This window comes from Canis aureus, chromosome 9, assembly GCF_053574225.1.
Source record: "Canis aureus isolate CA01 chromosome 9, VMU_Caureus_v.1.0, whole genome shotgun sequence".
In the NCBI taxonomy this organism is placed as follows: domain Eukaryota; kingdom Metazoa; phylum Chordata; class Mammalia; order Carnivora; family Canidae; genus Canis; species Canis aureus.
The window spans coordinates 71692068-71708007 of record NC_135619.1 but is presented as its reverse complement, the minus strand read 5'-3'; the positions used below and the strand labels follow the sequence as shown (position 1 = coordinate 71708007).

General features: G+C 47.4%; 1 protein-coding gene and 1 pseudogene across 1 annotated transcript in view; one reads left to right on the top strand and one right to left on the bottom strand.

The window, feature by feature from the left end:
- The window catches only part of EVL (Enah/Vasp-like), a 147213-nt gene extending 135685 nt beyond the window's left edge, over nucleotides 1-11528 (bottom strand). Inside the window, exon 1 of the mRNA XM_077910582.1 lies at nucleotides 11295-11528. Coding sequence (XP_077766708.1) covers nucleotides 11295-11299 — 5 coding nt within the window. The 5' untranslated portion in view covers nucleotides 11300-11528. The remainder of the gene's footprint in view (nucleotides 1-11294) is intronic.
- On the top strand, nucleotides 5932-6110 carry LOC144321485 (U4 spliceosomal RNA; annotated as a pseudogene).
- Nucleotides 11529-15940: the final 4412 nt, after the last annotated feature.

The following is a 15940-nucleotide window of genomic DNA, read 5'->3' as shown; positions in this document are numbered from 1 at the left end:
AAAATTATGTTACGGTAGATAAGTTATATAGTGATTAATAAAGGACAGAATATCTGAATTCAGAATTGTTCCAGATTTTTCAGGGTTTATCTTCCTTGTAGACACAACAAATGGGGGGGGGGGGTAAGTAACTAACCTTTATTAAGTACTATAGGCTAATAACTTATGCATCCTCATCTGATCCTCACAAAACCCTGTGCAGAAAGTGGAATTATCCTCAGCACATGTGAAAAATGGAGGTGCATAAAGGTTAAGTCATTTGCTCAGCCAGGTAAGGAGTGGCTCTGGGCAGAATCAGGCCTGACTCTAAAACCCGGGCTGCTTAGAATATAGGGGGCAAAATGTGGCATAACACAACAGGTTTTTAGAAAGTTCATTCACAGTCGGACATTAACTCCAAACTGATTCACACAGCCTCAGAGACAGAGAGTCCACCTTCACGCCAGCAGTTACAGAGGAATTAGGAACTGGGCTCCCCCAACTGGTGAGCATATGGAACCACACCATTTACTTCTTTTTCTAGTCCTTTGTTTTTTGGGGGAACCTCCAAGTTAAGACAGGATTAAACTTCCTTTTACTAACTTTATCTCTTTCTTTCTTTCTCTCTTCTTTGCTTAAAATTAGCTTTCTGATAATGTGTATCAATAGCCTTTAAAATGTTTATACCCTTTGGTGCCAGTAGTAATACCATTTTACCAATTTATCTTAAGGAAATAAAGATTACCCTAAGAATTATGTGCACAGACATTAACCACTGTGTTACTTACAATGATGAAATACTAAAAGCAAGTTAATGGTCCCAAAATTGGGGTACTGATAAATCAATTATAGTATACCATATCATGGATATTATTCACCTACTTAAAATATTTTCAAAGAATATTTAACAAGGAGGTAATATATACATGTTAAACATAAAATGCCCAACACAAATACATCATACAATATCAATTTTGTGAAAATGTTCCTTTACACACGTAAAGGAACTATAGTCCACGTAGTTTCTCCTAAACAGCAGGATCAATGCTGATTTGTACTATCTTCTCTACCTTCCTATGTTCTCTACCTGCAATATATACCACATTTAAATCAGGAAAAAGTAATTTTTCTAAAAACTGAGAAAATTCCCACTAGAAATTATTTCTATGGGGACTTCTCCTTTGGGCTAGGAAAGAGAAAATTTAAGAGTTGTTCACTGAAGGGGCCATTGCCCTTCCCACCCTTATGTCAGCTCGAGGTGCTCTTCACATCACCATAGCACTTATGATATATTCATTTAACAGACTCATCAAGCTACTGCAAAGTTCAAACTTGGGTAGTATATAGATTCCCTCTAAAGAAAAACTGATTTATTTTCATGCAGTTTCTTTATGTACAATTACAAAACCAAGGTTAAATTTATTATGTTTATAAAACAAGATACAAACAAATCTACTAAATTAGCAAAATTCAAAATGACAGCATTTTAACAAAAGGATGATTTTGCTCATATTAAAAATCATCAACCCACAACTATATAGCCAATTAATCTTTAACAAGGCAGTAATGAAGATCCGAGGCAAAAAGTCTCTTTAACAAATGGTTTGGGGAAAACTAGAGAGCAACATGCAGAAGAATAAACTCGGACTACTTTCTTACACTATACACAAAAATACATTCAAAATGGAGAGCACCCGGGTGGCTCAGCTGGTTAATAGTCTGATTCGGTTTCAGGTCATGATCTCAGGGTTGTGAGACTGAGCCCCCAGACAGGCTCCATGCCCAGCATGGAGTCTGCTTAAGACTCTCTCTTCCTCTCCCCCCACTCCTTCCCCTGCCCTCATGTGTGCATATGTTCTCTCTCTCAAATAAATAAATAAATTTTTTTTAAAGATTTGATTTATTCATGAGAGACACAGAGAGAGAGCGAGAGGCAGAGACACAGGCAGAGGAAGGAGCAGGCTCCATGTAGGGAGCCGGACGTGGGACTCGATCCTGGATCTCCAGGATCACACCCTGGACCCAAGGCGGCACTAAACCACTGAGCCACCCAGGCTACCCAATAAATAAATATATATATATATTTTTTAATTTGCCATTTTATTTATTTATTTTTTATTGGAGTTCACAATTTGCCAACATATAGCATAACATCCAGTGCTCATCCCATCAAGTGCCCCCCCAATAAATAAATATTTTTTAAAAAATAAATTCAAGGGATCCCTGGGTGGCTCAGCGGTTCAGCGCCTGCCTTCGGCCCAGGGCGTGATCCTGGAGACCCGGGATCGAGTCCCACGTTGGGCTCCCTGCATGGGGTCGGCTTCTCCCTCTGCCTGTGTCTCTACCTCTCTCTTTCTCTCATGAATAAATAAATAAAATATTTTTAAAAATTTCAAAATGGATTAAAGACCTAAATGTGAGGCATGAAACCATTAAAATTTTAAAGAACAGAGGTAGCAACCTCTTTGACATCAGCTGTAGCAACTTCTTTCTAGACACATCTGCAGATACGAGGGCAACAAAAGCAAAAATGAACTATGGGGACTTCATCAAAATAAAAAGCTTCTACTTGGTGAAGGAAACAACAAAATTAAAGGGAACCTGTGGAATGGGAGAAGATATTTGCAAATGACATATCTGATAAAGGATTAGCATTCAAAATACATTAAGATAACTTAGACAACTAAAAAAAAAAAACCCCACAAATAATCCAATTAACAAATGGGAAGAAGACATGAATGGAATCTTTCAAAAGAAAACATACAGATGGCCAACAGACACATGAAAAGAAGCTCAACATCACTCAACAAGGAAATGCAAATCAAAACCATGATGAAATATCACCTCACACCTGTTAGAATGGCTAAAATCAATAACACAAGAAACACGTATTGGCAAGAATATAGAGAAAGGGGAATTCTCATGCACTGTAGGCGTGACCGCAACTGGTGGAGCCACCCTGGAAAACAGTATAACTTTAAAAAGTTAAAAAGAGAACTACCCCATGATCCAGCAATTGCTCTACTAGGTACTTACACAGAGAATACAAAAATACTAATTCAAAGGGATACAGGAACCCCCAGGTTTATACCAGTATTATCTACAATAACCAAATTATGGAAAGAGCCCAAATGTCAATTGACTGGTGAATGGATAGAGAAGATATATATACATACACATACACATATAATGAAATATTACTCAGCCATAAAAAAGAATGAAATCCTGGCATTTGCAATGACATGGATAGAGACTATTATGCTAAGTGAAGTAAGTCAGTGAGAGACAGAGAAACACATGATTTCACTCACAGGATTTAAGGAACAAAACAAATTAGCAAAGGGAAAAAGAGAGGCGGGCAAACCAAGAAACAGTCTCTTTCTTTTCTTTTTAAAGAATTTTTTTAAAAAATGTATTTATTTATTCATGAGACTCACACACACAGAGAGAGAGAGAGAGAGAGAGAGAGAGAGAGGCACCGAAACACAAGCAGGCTCCACACAGGGAGCCCGACATGGGACTCGATCCTGGGTCTCCAGGATCAGGCCCTGGGGTAAAGGTGGCGCTAAACCACTGAGCCACCTGGGCCGCCCAAGAAACAGATTCTTAAGTATAGAGAACAAACTGGTGGTTACCAGAGGGGAGGTGGGGGAGGGGGAGGATGGATAAAACAGGTGATGGGAATTAAGGAGTGCACTTGTTGTGAGCACCAGAGGATGTATGGAAGTACTGAATCAATAAACTGTACACCTAAAACTAATATTACACTGTATGTTAAATGGAATTTAAACAAAAATTTAAAATAAAATAAATGCCGTTATGATTCATGGTGACTTCTTTTCACCAGCTTGGGAAATCTCTATCATTAGCTGCTAGAACCATTTCCATATATGCCACATACAAAGAACACTGGAATACTGCTGGGTTGAATGAATATTTTGTCAAACACTCTGAAATAGGTTTCTAAACTGCTCTGTATTCTTTGACAAATTATTGACATTAAAACTTTCATTAAAAGTAAAACTCAGGACGCCTGGGTGGCTCAGTTGAGTGTCCAACTCTTGATTTCAGCTCAGGTCATGATCTCAAAGTCCTGAGACAGAGCCCCATGTTGGGCTCCACACTCAGCACAGAGTCTGCTTGTCCCTCTCCCTCTGTTCCTCCCCTCTGCTCGCACACACTTTCTCTAAAATAAAAAGATTCTTTTTTAAAAAAGTAAACTCAGAATTAAAAAAAACAAAACAAATCATTGTCTACAAGGTCAACAAGGCAGTGGCACTAGCCTAAAAACAGGCAGAAAGAAGAACGAAAGAGACCCTAGGAAGATACACACACAGAAACTCAACAACTCTATGGCTGGTCTCCCTAATATGACTTCCAATGACTCCATCCATGACTTGGAGAAATGCTCTTCTGCCCCCATTCTGCAGTACTAGATTCAGAAATGTACTTGGATTCACATGTGTTAGCTAGTGCAGGTTCACGGTGATAAATAGGGATTGTGTTTCTGCCTGTGTATCTTATACTACGCCCTATAATCACACTGCATTTTGTATAACTCCAAGATTGATAAACTGCCCTTGGCCCAGATGAAGTAGTTCCTTGGCACAAAACCAGACCTGCAGGATGCTCGACTGGCCACACCTTCACAGACAAGGTTGGCCTTGTTGGGGGCAGGTAAACATTCTGAGGACTGGGGGGTGATCCTCATTCAGATGTTACTGGCTGTAACCATGCACTCTTGAAGACAATTTGGGATCTGGATGTCTGTACTGTCATCTAAGAAAACATTCCTGATATCCTTGCCATGTATCTATTATTGTTACAGTCAAGTATCTGATCAGCAATTTTGAAGTGTAATTTGACTTTCCTCTCATATTCTAGACAAATTGAAGGATGGCTTTTTTATATTTTATATATAAAACAGAAAAACAACAATACTTATCAAACTTCTGGAAGAACGCTATCTTAAACGTAAGAAATGATGGAAAAACTACAAAGAAAAAGACTTAATGACATAAAAACCTTAACCTTCCATAAATTTAATCTTTAAAAGATAAAAGGCAGATAGAAAAAATGTTCAGAGGGATCCCTGGGTGGCTCAGCAGTTTGGCGCCTGCCTTTGGCCCAGGGCGCGATCCTGGAGTCCCAGGACAGGATCGAGTCCCACGTCGGGCTCCCTGCATGGAGCCTGCTTCTCCCTCTGCCTGTGTCTCTGCCTCTCTCTCTATGTGTCTACCATGAATAAATAAATAAATCTTAAAAAAAAAAATGTTCAGAGAAGAGAATGTTCCCAATGGATAAACGACTAAAGCATATAAACAGAAATATACTGTATACTATGTATTGGGGGGTGTTTTTAAGTTATAAAGGATGAAGAAAGGGATCTAGTAAATGTCTGTAAATCATTTAGGGATGGAGTCTATTTGGGAGAGGAGGTCTGCTTCTTTTCAACCCCTTACTCACCTAATCCAGAATCAGGCAACAGTATGCCCTCAAAAATTGATTTTTGAATGAAGACATGAAAATACTTAAGGTCTGTTAGGAAAATGGAAGAATTCAGGCAACAGTCTATAAAATAAAAAACTCAGAATACAACCTTAATTATCTGAGGAGTTTGATTCAACAGGACTTTTTCCTAAAATCTGTGAAAAATATGTGCCTCAAATGTTCAGTTTATTCATGGGAATTTATCTTGAGCCCTATGCCTTTCTTAGACACTCTTTAAAAGGGATAGTTTGGAAGGTACCTTGCAGAACTTTCTGAACAGGTCACATTTCTATACTCCCATGAGATTATCTAGCAAGAAAAATAATGTGTTATCTTAATTGAAAAAACTCACAATTGAACAGAAAACAAAGTATTTTTCATGGATGAAGCAAGTTGCTTATAAATATCCCAATCAAATGAGTTGACGACAGAGATAATGACTCCCTAACTCATTTAGGTCCCAGCTTTGTGCAGTGGCAGTATCGTAGCCAATGAGGTTTATCCAAGGCACGATTATTGCTAACTGAAAACTCATTTAGGTCCTTCTGTGAAAGCCAAGTACTTGAGGTACATGTCAATATACATGCATTGGTGTTTAACTATAGACAGTGTGACAAAGAACTATTGTAAACTGTTAACATTTTTTAAAAAATCTCTGTAAAAACAAAGAAAAAGAATGACTGAATGGCTCATTTTGGAAAAGCCATTTACAAACCTTCATTTCTACAGTCACGCCATTTTATCTGATCCCAAAGAATAGGATATGAGAATGCTATTATGCTATTGTTTTTTTTTTTTTTTTTCCCCCAAGTCTTGGTAGTGGCATTTTAATGGCTTCCATTGGTGGCTGTTTTTTTTTTTTTTTTTTTTTTTAAGGTTTTATTTATTTATTCATGAGAGACACAGAGAGAGAGGCACAAACACAGGCAGAGGGAGAAGCAGGCTCCATGCAGGGAGCCTGACGTGGGACTCGATCCCAGGTTTCCAGGATCAGGCCCTGGGCTGAAGGCGGCGCTAAACCACTGAGCCAACCGGGCTGCCCTATGCTATTGTTGATCAAAAGGTTAAATGTTCTATTTAAGAGGACCAGATAAAGGGTGATTTTTATCAAATAAGGAAATCAAAACAAGAGAAAGAAAGAAATATGGAAAAAAGAGAGTATCTGCTTCCAAAATCCTTTGCATCATAGGAATGACCTACACTAAACTGCCATTTTTTTCAACTAATTATATATTAAGGGGGAATAAAGATTTATTATTATTTTTTAAAGACTTTATTTATCTATTTAACAGAGAGAGTACAAGCAGGGGGAGTAGCAGAGGGAGAGGGAGAAGCAGGCTACCCATTGAGAAGGAGCTTGACTCAGGGCTCAATTCCAGGGCCCTGGGATCACGACCAGAGCCAAAGGCAGATGCTTTAACCAACTGCACCACCCAGATACCACCCTTATCACCCAAGATAATTTTAAGATTACCTTGATTCTAGGAGCATTTCACAGATAATCTAACATAGTTGACATAACACAAGAAAATAGCTGTTATTATTCTTCATAACCTCTGTAGCCTGCTAGCTTAAATCTCCTGCAGAATCAGATACTGACTCAAACTGCCCTAATGTGCAGGCATGAGGGGGTTTTACTGCCAGTAATCATTGACTAAGTAAATCAGAACAATCTCCAGCTAAAGAGAACCAGAAAAGCAGGGAAAAAAGATAATAAATATCTACTTGGAGGCCTGGGGGAGGAAGACACATAAGAAACTCGGGAAAGTGAGCCCAGTAGTCAGAGCTACTTTTCCCTGGGGATGTTTGCCAATTCTGCAGGGAATGCTAAAAGTTTGGTGTTGGTTTACGGAGTAAAGGTGAACCAAACATGCGAGGCCTCACAGGGACTGCATCTCAGTTTAGAAATGGCTTGATCCCCTGAGAGTACATTGAAGTGACTCCAGGTCCCAAGTGTCACTTTCGCCTGACAAAAGCAAACCTGAATTATCTTTGTTTTTTTTTTTTGTTTTTTTTTTTAAATTTTTTTTTTTATTTATTTATGATAGTCACAGAGAGAGAGAGAGGCAGAGACACAGGCAGAGGGAGAAGCAGGCTCCATGCACCGGGAGCCCGATGTGGGAATCGATCCCGGGTCTCCAGGATCGCGCCCTGGGCCAAAGGCAGGCGCCAAACCGCTGCGCCACCCAGGGATCCCCTGAATTATCTTTGGCAGAGGAAAACATCCTCTTAGTTCTCAAATGATTTCTACTAACAATTATGCAAATTCCATGTCCAGCACAAAATTAAAAAAAAAAACAACAACCAAAAACTAGGTATATAAGGAGATAAGACTAAACGAAAGAAAACCAAGAGAAAACAGACTTTGGACAGGACTCACAAATAGTGCCATAATTGGACAAATTTTAAAATAATTATGTATACCATATTCAAGAAGATAAAAGACAAGGTTGATAATTTTGGCAGATAATGGTAAACAGATAAAAAGAAAACCCAATGGAAATTAAAGAATTAAAAGATATATAACTGAAATGAAAAATTCAACTGAGGGGTGCCTAGCTGGCTCAGGGGGTAAAGCATGTGACTCTTGATCTTGGGGTTGTGAGTCTGAGCCACATGTGGGATGCTAAAATAAATAAATAAATAAATAAATAAATAAATAAATAAACCCAAACCAAGAAACTCACCCTTAATTGTTTAAGAGATCATTTATAGCAGACCAAAAAAAAAAAAGTAAGTGAGGAGATATGCAGGATGAAGGACAGAGACAAATAGAAAACAGAGAAAAAAGGTTGAGACAGAAAATCCAGTGAATGATCTAACATGTGCAATTGCAGACCCAGAAAAAAAAGGTGAGACGGAAGCAATATTTGAAGTACTAATGGCTGGTGACTTCTAAAACTAAGGGAAGATGTCAGGATACAGACTCAAGAAGCCCTAAGCACCCCAATTATAAGTAAAAAAAAAAATAATATCAGGGACAGCACAGAAAAGTTGAAAACCAAAGACAAAGAAACATTTTAAAAGCATCCAGAGAAAAAGACTACTTTGAAGAGAATTGACAGATTTAGTGGCTTCTCAATAGAAACAATCCAAGTCAGAGATAATGAAGTATCTTTGAAATGCTTAAGGAAAACAACGGCAAACCAAGAATTCTGTAAGTACCTAAAAGGACCTTCACAATGGAGGAAAACGTTCTAAAATCAGATCGTGGTAATCATTGCAGAACTCTAAAGATACTTAAAAGCAACTGACCTGTATACCCTTTTTTTTTTTTTTTAAGATTTTACTTATTTACTTGAAAAAGAGAGAGCAGGCACAAGCAGGGAGAGCCACAGGCAGAGGGAGAAGGAGAAACAGACCCTCCACTGAGCAGGAAGCCTGATGTGGCGCTCTGTCCAAGGAGGCTGGGATGATGACCTAAGCTGAAGGCAGACGCTCAAACAGCAGAGCCACCCAGGCACCCCTGAACTGTGTACTTTAAATGAGCAAATTTTATGCTGTGTGAATTGTATCTCAATTAAGCTATTTTTTTTAATGTGATGTAAATAATGACATTTGCAAACACTGTAAGAATCCCAGACCTGCACTAAAGGAATACATCAGGTGGAAAGAAATGGTCCTATATGGAAGTCTGGAAAGTGACAAAGGCAGCACTGAAGAGCTACGGGGGGAGGGGGGGGAAGGGGGGGTGACCTTTTTGATCAGTGCTAAAATAAATGATGCTGGTAAAAATGAAATGTAACCCCCTTTTCCACACACACACACACACACACACAAAATCAATGAAAAATTACACACACATACACAGTTACACAAATCAAATTCGAAGTGGACTGCAGATCTTAATTTGAACACAAAATAGCAAGATTTCTGCAAGGTGTTTTAAGAATCGATCTTCCTGATTTTGGAACAGAACTACAAATTAGGGGAGAAAAGACATGTAATACCCCCCTCCAAAAAACAACTGGGCAAAACATCTGAACAGGCACTTCATAAAAGAGGCTACCAAATAAACATGACCTCATCAGTCGTGAGAAACTACAATTGTTTTTTTTTTTTATTTTTAAAGATTTTATTTATTCATGAGACAGAGAGAGAGAGAGAGAGAGGGAGGCAGAGACACAGGCAGAGGGAGAAGCAGACTCCATGCAGGGAGCCTGACGTGGGACTACATCCTGGGTCTCCAGGATCACGCCCTGGGCTGAAGGCGGCACTAAACCGCTGAGCCACCCGGGCTGCCTTGAAACTACAATTTTCAAAAAAGATTTTATTTATTTATTCATGAGAGACAAAGAGAGGCAGAGATATGAGCAGAGGGAGAAGCAGACTCCCCACGGGGAGCTGGATATGGGGACTCTATCCCAGGGCCCTGGGATCACAACCTGAGCCAAAATCAGATGCTCAACCACTGAGCCACCCAAGTGCCCCAAGAAACTACAATTTTAAAACCACAAGGAGATACCACTCCACACTTTCCAGGATGGCTAAAATTTAAGGCCGACAATATCTAGTGCTTGCAAGGACGCAGAGCACAAGAACTCTCTCACGCTTGCTGGAAGGAGTGTAAATCGGTCACACACTTTGGAAACTTGGTATTTTCTGTTAAATTTGAAGATATGCCTATCTTTTGACCCCGAAATTCCACCGCTGGGTATATACTCCACAGACAGGAGTGCACGGGGAGGCACTGAAGTGTATTCAGCAGGGCCAAAAGGCACAATCCAAACGTCCACCAACAGTGTGACGGAAAAACTGTGATGCACCCATACAGTGGCATACTGCAGATCAATAAGAAAATGGATGAATCTCAAAAACAACCTGAGCGAAACCAGACACAAAAGAACACTTATCGCATCGCTTCGTTCCTATAAAGTTGGGAAAACAAGCAAGATGAAACCACAGACACCGTAGGTGCGATGGGATGGGCTGGGATGGGCGTTCAGAACGTAAAATCACACAGGAAAAAAGGCAAGGAGGTGCTGATCCCACAAGGCAGGGTCGGGTTACCTCTGGAGGAGGAATGCCGGCTCGGGGGCGCCCGCAGAGCCCCGGCTGGGGTGGGGGGGTGGGGGGGTCCTGCACTTCCCCGGAGCGCCTGAGGCCAAGCAAGGGGGGCGGGAGGGGAGCGGGCCAGGGAAATCGGCTCCCGGGACAGCGGGAGCCCGGCTCGCAGCGCCGTCAGGGGTGGGGGAGGGAGGCCGAGGGGCCGCGGCCCGGAGCCGCCACACCTGCCCGCCGGCCTGGACGCCCCCCTCGCCTCGCAGGTGCCCCCGCCCACGGCCTCGCAGGTCTTCCCCCCGCCCCGCAGGTGCCCGTCCCGCCGCGCAGGTGCCCCGCCCCCGCGCCCCGCAGGTGCCCCCCCCCAGCCCCGCAGGTGCCCGTCCCGCCGCGCAGGTGCCCCCCCTCGCCGCCCCGCAGGTGCCCCGCCCCCGCGCCCCGCAGGTGTCCCCCCCCCCCGAGCCCCGCAGGTGCCCGTCCCGCCGCGCAGGTGCCCCCCTCGCCGCCCCGCAGGTGCCCCCCCCCCGCAGGTGCCCCGCCCCCGCGCCCCCAGGTCCCCCCCCAACTCCGCAGGTGTCCCCCCGCGTCCCGCAGGTGCCCGTCCCGCCGCTCAGGTGCCCCCCTCGCCGCCCCGCAGGTGCCCCCCCGCCGCTCAGGTGCCCCCCCCGCCGCGCAGGTGCCCGCCCCGCCGCTCAGGTGCCCGCCCCGCCCCGCCCCGCAGGTGCCCCCCTCGCCGCCCCCCCTGCCCCGCCCGCCGTCCTCGACGCCCCCACACCGCCCCGAGGCCCCCCCGCCGCCGCCCCCGCGCCGCCCGCCCGACTCACCTCATTGTCGCTGCCGGGGCGGGCGCGCGGGGCCGGGGGCGCGGCGCGGGGCGCGGGGCGTTAGCGGGGGAGCCGGCCCCGGGCGCGGCGGCTCCGCGTCTCGCTGGGCTGCGGGGGGCAGCGGGGGCGCATCTTCTCGGGCGGGCGTCCGGGCCGCTAGCTGCGGGGACGGGCTGCGGCGGCGGCGCCTGACAGCTGGGCCCCGGCCCCTGCCATCTTGGCGGGCGCGTGCCCGGGCCGGCGTGTGCGCGCCGCCGGGGGCGGAGGGGCGGGGGCGGGGGCGGGGGCGGAGGGGTGCACGCGCCGAGACGCGGGGCGCCGGCCCGGGCGGGCGCGGGGACCGCCGAGGGGGCGGGCGGGGGCGCGCGGGCGAGCTCCGCCGCGAGCCGGGACCGACGGGGCCCCTCCGCCCGCCGAGGGGGTGCGCGTGCTGCCCGCCGCCCCCGGCCGCCGCGGGGAGAGCGCGCGCCGCGGCCCGAGCCCGACACAAAAGGCGCGGGGCCCCACCGCCCGCGCCTCCGGGAGCCTGAGCCAGGGGCTGCGAGGGGCGGGGCTTCTCGCGGAGGACGGCCCGGAGGGGCGGGGCGGGGCTTGGGGCCGCGCTGCGGGGATTGGGCTTCCCGGGAAGGACGCGCCTCGGGGGGCGGGGCTTAGGCGGAGGCGGGGCGGAGCTTGGGGCCGCGCTGCGGGGATTGGGCTTCCCGGGAAGGACGCGCCTCGGGGGGCGGGGCTTAGGCGGAGGCGGGGCGGGGCGAGGGGGCGGAGCTTGGGGCCGCGCTGCGGGGATTGGGCTCCCCGGGAAGGACGAGCCGCGGGGGCGGGGCTTAGGCGGAGGCCGATTGGGGCGGGCCGAGGGGCGGGGCCGGGGGGCGGGGCCGAGGACGGGGCGGAGCTTGAGGGGCCGCGCTGCGGGGATTGGGCTTCCCGGGAATGACCAGCCGCGGGGGGCGGGGCTTAGACGGAGGCCGACAGGAGCGGGGCCGGGGGCGGGGCGCCAGGTCGGCACGTGGAGCGCAGAGCCCCACCCCGCGCGGGGCGCCCCCAGCATCCACCCAGGGCGCTTAGTGCGCGGGCGTCGGTGGCCCGGCCGGAGGCTTCCCGCTGTAGTGGTGGCGCGCCCCAAGTGCTCGGACGCGGGGGCGGGCGGCCGGGATCCGGCGGAGGGGGGCGAGCTCGACGTCACCGACCACCGAGCCCTTTACCAGGTCTGGGACCGGAGGACCTCCCCTAACCCAATGGGAGCCCCATCCGGCGCCCCCAAACCAAGCCTGTGAAAAATCACAGCATGAAGCATGTTGTCCAATTCGCGTCCTTCCTGAACGTTAGCGCGATCCTCACCGCTGCCTGGAGACCTTTCGGGGTCCCACTCCCCGATGGTCATGCTTTCTCAATCTTGCAGTGGATGCTCCCTCTCCTGTGTGTCACAGTAACATTGAAGCTATAGCTACCTTCTTAAAGATTGGGTCCAAAAAAGAGCCTATCAAGCGTCTGGAGAAGTCTGGCATTTAGCAAGAGGGCGGGAAAGGGTCGCTATTTGACTCCTGGCCCACATGAAGAGGCTTTGTGAGGTATGTGATTTTGCCCAAGATATAGGAGGTGGGGGAGCTAGTTCTCCAGCCAGGATTTCTCTGACTCCAATCGTTCTAGTCCGCTGTAGTTGGACGCACTTCTCACTGGTGGCAGGGTGGGTCTCCAGGTGCTTCTTCCCCTCCCTACCCCCTGCCTCTCCCTCACCATCCACTTGTCATGAGTTCCTTAGTGACTGGTTGTCACATTTTCACTTTCTCCCTATTTGTTTGGGCTGGAGTCTTCAAACCGAAAAGATCACATCGATCCCCCATAGTCCTGTTAGCAGGTGGAGAGAGTTTAGGCTCCTTCTTGCCTTATTTGTCTTTCTCCTGCCAGGGTCAGAGGTGGCTCTCTGCTATAGGGGAGACGTGTTAGACACTGAACATCACTACAAGCTCCGGGGCACTTGGAGACATGCAGGTTGCTCTGCAGAGGCAGTGTTACCCTTGGTCAGTGCATTTCTGGCTGTGGGTGAACACCCCCCCCCCCTCTCCCAGGCCCTCCGGGATATTGGCCTGTTTATTCCCAACTTGGTTTAAATTGAAGCTTGTGGCCCACTCTGACCTCCCTGCTGCCTTGGAGTCTGACAAGTTGAGACTGCCCTGTAACTGGAAAAGGGTCACCGGACCATGTTGGTAGTATATTTACTGTAGAACAGTAGCATCAAAGGTGAGGGGCATGCACCCCTTGTCAGCCTTTCCCACTAACTCCCAATATCCTGGAACAATAAAGACAGGAGGACTAGAGAATAGTGATACTGGAAAGGACCTGCAAATCCTTCTGTTGGTAGAAGATGGGGGTATGGAATACCAAGAAAGTAAAAGGGCTCCAACATCACTCAGTGAATTCACAAGATCAGCAGTTGGGCTCCTGGCGAGATCATTTCTTGGATCTGGGGTTTGTTCCTCAGAGGGCTTTATGAGAAGCAGGAAGGGCTGGGGAGGGCAGGTAGGGACTCCTGGCGCCCTAAGCGGAGCCCTGCTTCTCCACGAATGGGTGTTGGGTTTTGCCTACCCAGCCCAGGATGCTGATGAAGGAGAGCTCCATGTGTTGCTGCTCCACCAGCAGTGTAGACCTTTCTGAGCCTGCCTTTCTCACCCCACAGATGGGACTCCTACATTCTTGTAGGCACTGCTGAGGAACAGCACAACGTAGGCTCCTGAAAAGAGCCTTTCCACCCTCTACCAGCAGCCTCACTCCTGCCTCTCCTTCCCCTCCCCCTTAACCATGCAGGTTTTGAAACCAATCTACTTAGCACATTTCCAATTGTCCTTATTCCTTAAAGGTACATGAATTCATGTTTTACATTCTTCTGATAAAAAAGAAAATTAACATTATTTTTGACATGTGTGACCCCGATATGATTTGTCTCTGGAGGTCGCCTGTCCTTGGACTTGAAAGATTGCTCACCAAAGTCAGTGACTTTATGACACATGAGGTGTTTGGGTGTAGGGCACATAGCCAGGCCGACTACCCATGGGGCAACTGGGAGGCCCTCCCAGACTGGTTTTCCCATTTGTGGGGGAGGCAGGAAAGACAGGCTTTCTGCTGTTAGCCCAGGCTCGTCGTAGAGCCGCAGACACATAAAAGAACCAGGAAATGCTCAATGGGTATTTGTCTAACCTCCTGTCCAGAGGGTGAAACTGAAGCCTGGTGATGACACGGACCAGCAGATAAAGAGCCAGATGAACACACATTCCAAGTTTCAGGACTGCCTCCATAATCCCCTGATCCCTCCTTGTTTCTTGAAGCTTTTCCATCCTGGGGTCACTCTTGAGGAACCAAGCCTGTGGACCATCTTCTCTCTCTCTTGGTGTTGCCAAAACAAACCTCACTCACCACAAATAATCCAAAGAAACACAGTTGCTTTTGATGATTCACCAACAAGACCGTGTCTGATTTATATTGACAGCATAAGTAAATTACTAATTCATGCCAGAACCCAAAGTGAAGATGTGCTTCTTTGAAGATGACAGGTATCTTATTGACCTTGGGGACCACCCGTAACACTGCACCTTTTTTTGAAAATCCTCCCTCACACCATTAACCTCATTGCCCAACTCACTTATTACCAACAGTGTTTTCCTTAAATATAACACAGTTTGTTTTCAAGCACTCCTTCATTCAAGGTTTCTTGAGCACCTATATGTCTCTGCCTTGCTGAGGCCCAGCACACTGCCTCTGTCTACCTGGCAGACCACCTTCAACTCCCACCCAGTGTGTCACCTCTCTCCCAGACCCCTCAGCGCCCCCTTCCCACAGAGCTGCATGCACCATCCTCCAAACTGCTTTGGGGCTTGGGGGGTCAGACCCATCACACCTTCACCATCCCATATTGGATGGTCTTTTTACTTGCCAACTCCCTCACAAGACTGAACTTTGGGAGGGCAGCAAGCAGGTCTTATTCCTCTTTGACCCCATGTCTGTTACAGCATAGAAGTGAGGAGACCTTGTGGGCTCTTTGCCCTCATCCAAACAGTGCCTATAGGAGGTAGGGACAAGCCTGCAGGCATTACATTTTGGAAGCCACAGCTCCTGCCTGTGCTCTTCCATCTGGCAGGAAACAGAAATTGCTTCTATCCCATTTTGCCTTCCCCACACTCAAGGATGACTGGCCTCAAAAAGCAACCCTCCTTAAGATCATCTTTCACTTTGAAGGCTCAGGAAGGGGCACCTTTTGGGAGAGGGGCCTGTAGTGGTCATATGGGGATGACTCTAGCTTCCTGATGAGTGTCTCAAAGGCCTGGACCAACCAAGGGGCAGCTTGGTCAGCTGTGTGTTGGGGGGCTAGAGAGGGGGACTTTGGGTACCCCTTCCAGCAGAGGTCAACTTCTTAGAGGCACTCTTTGCAATGGGAGAAGCAGACTGAGGACCCAGGTGGGAGAAGGCCTGCTTTTCGGGAGGAGACTGGAGCTCCATCCTGCTATCCCAGGCTGCCTGAGTGTTCCCACTTAATTAAGTTCAGAAAACCGAGCCAAGTGCATCCCTCAGGTCACCCTAGCCAGCAACCCTGGAGAGAGTTGCTGATAACTGTTTCCCAGGAGCCCCAAGGCTTTTGGGAAAGAATGCCCCACCCA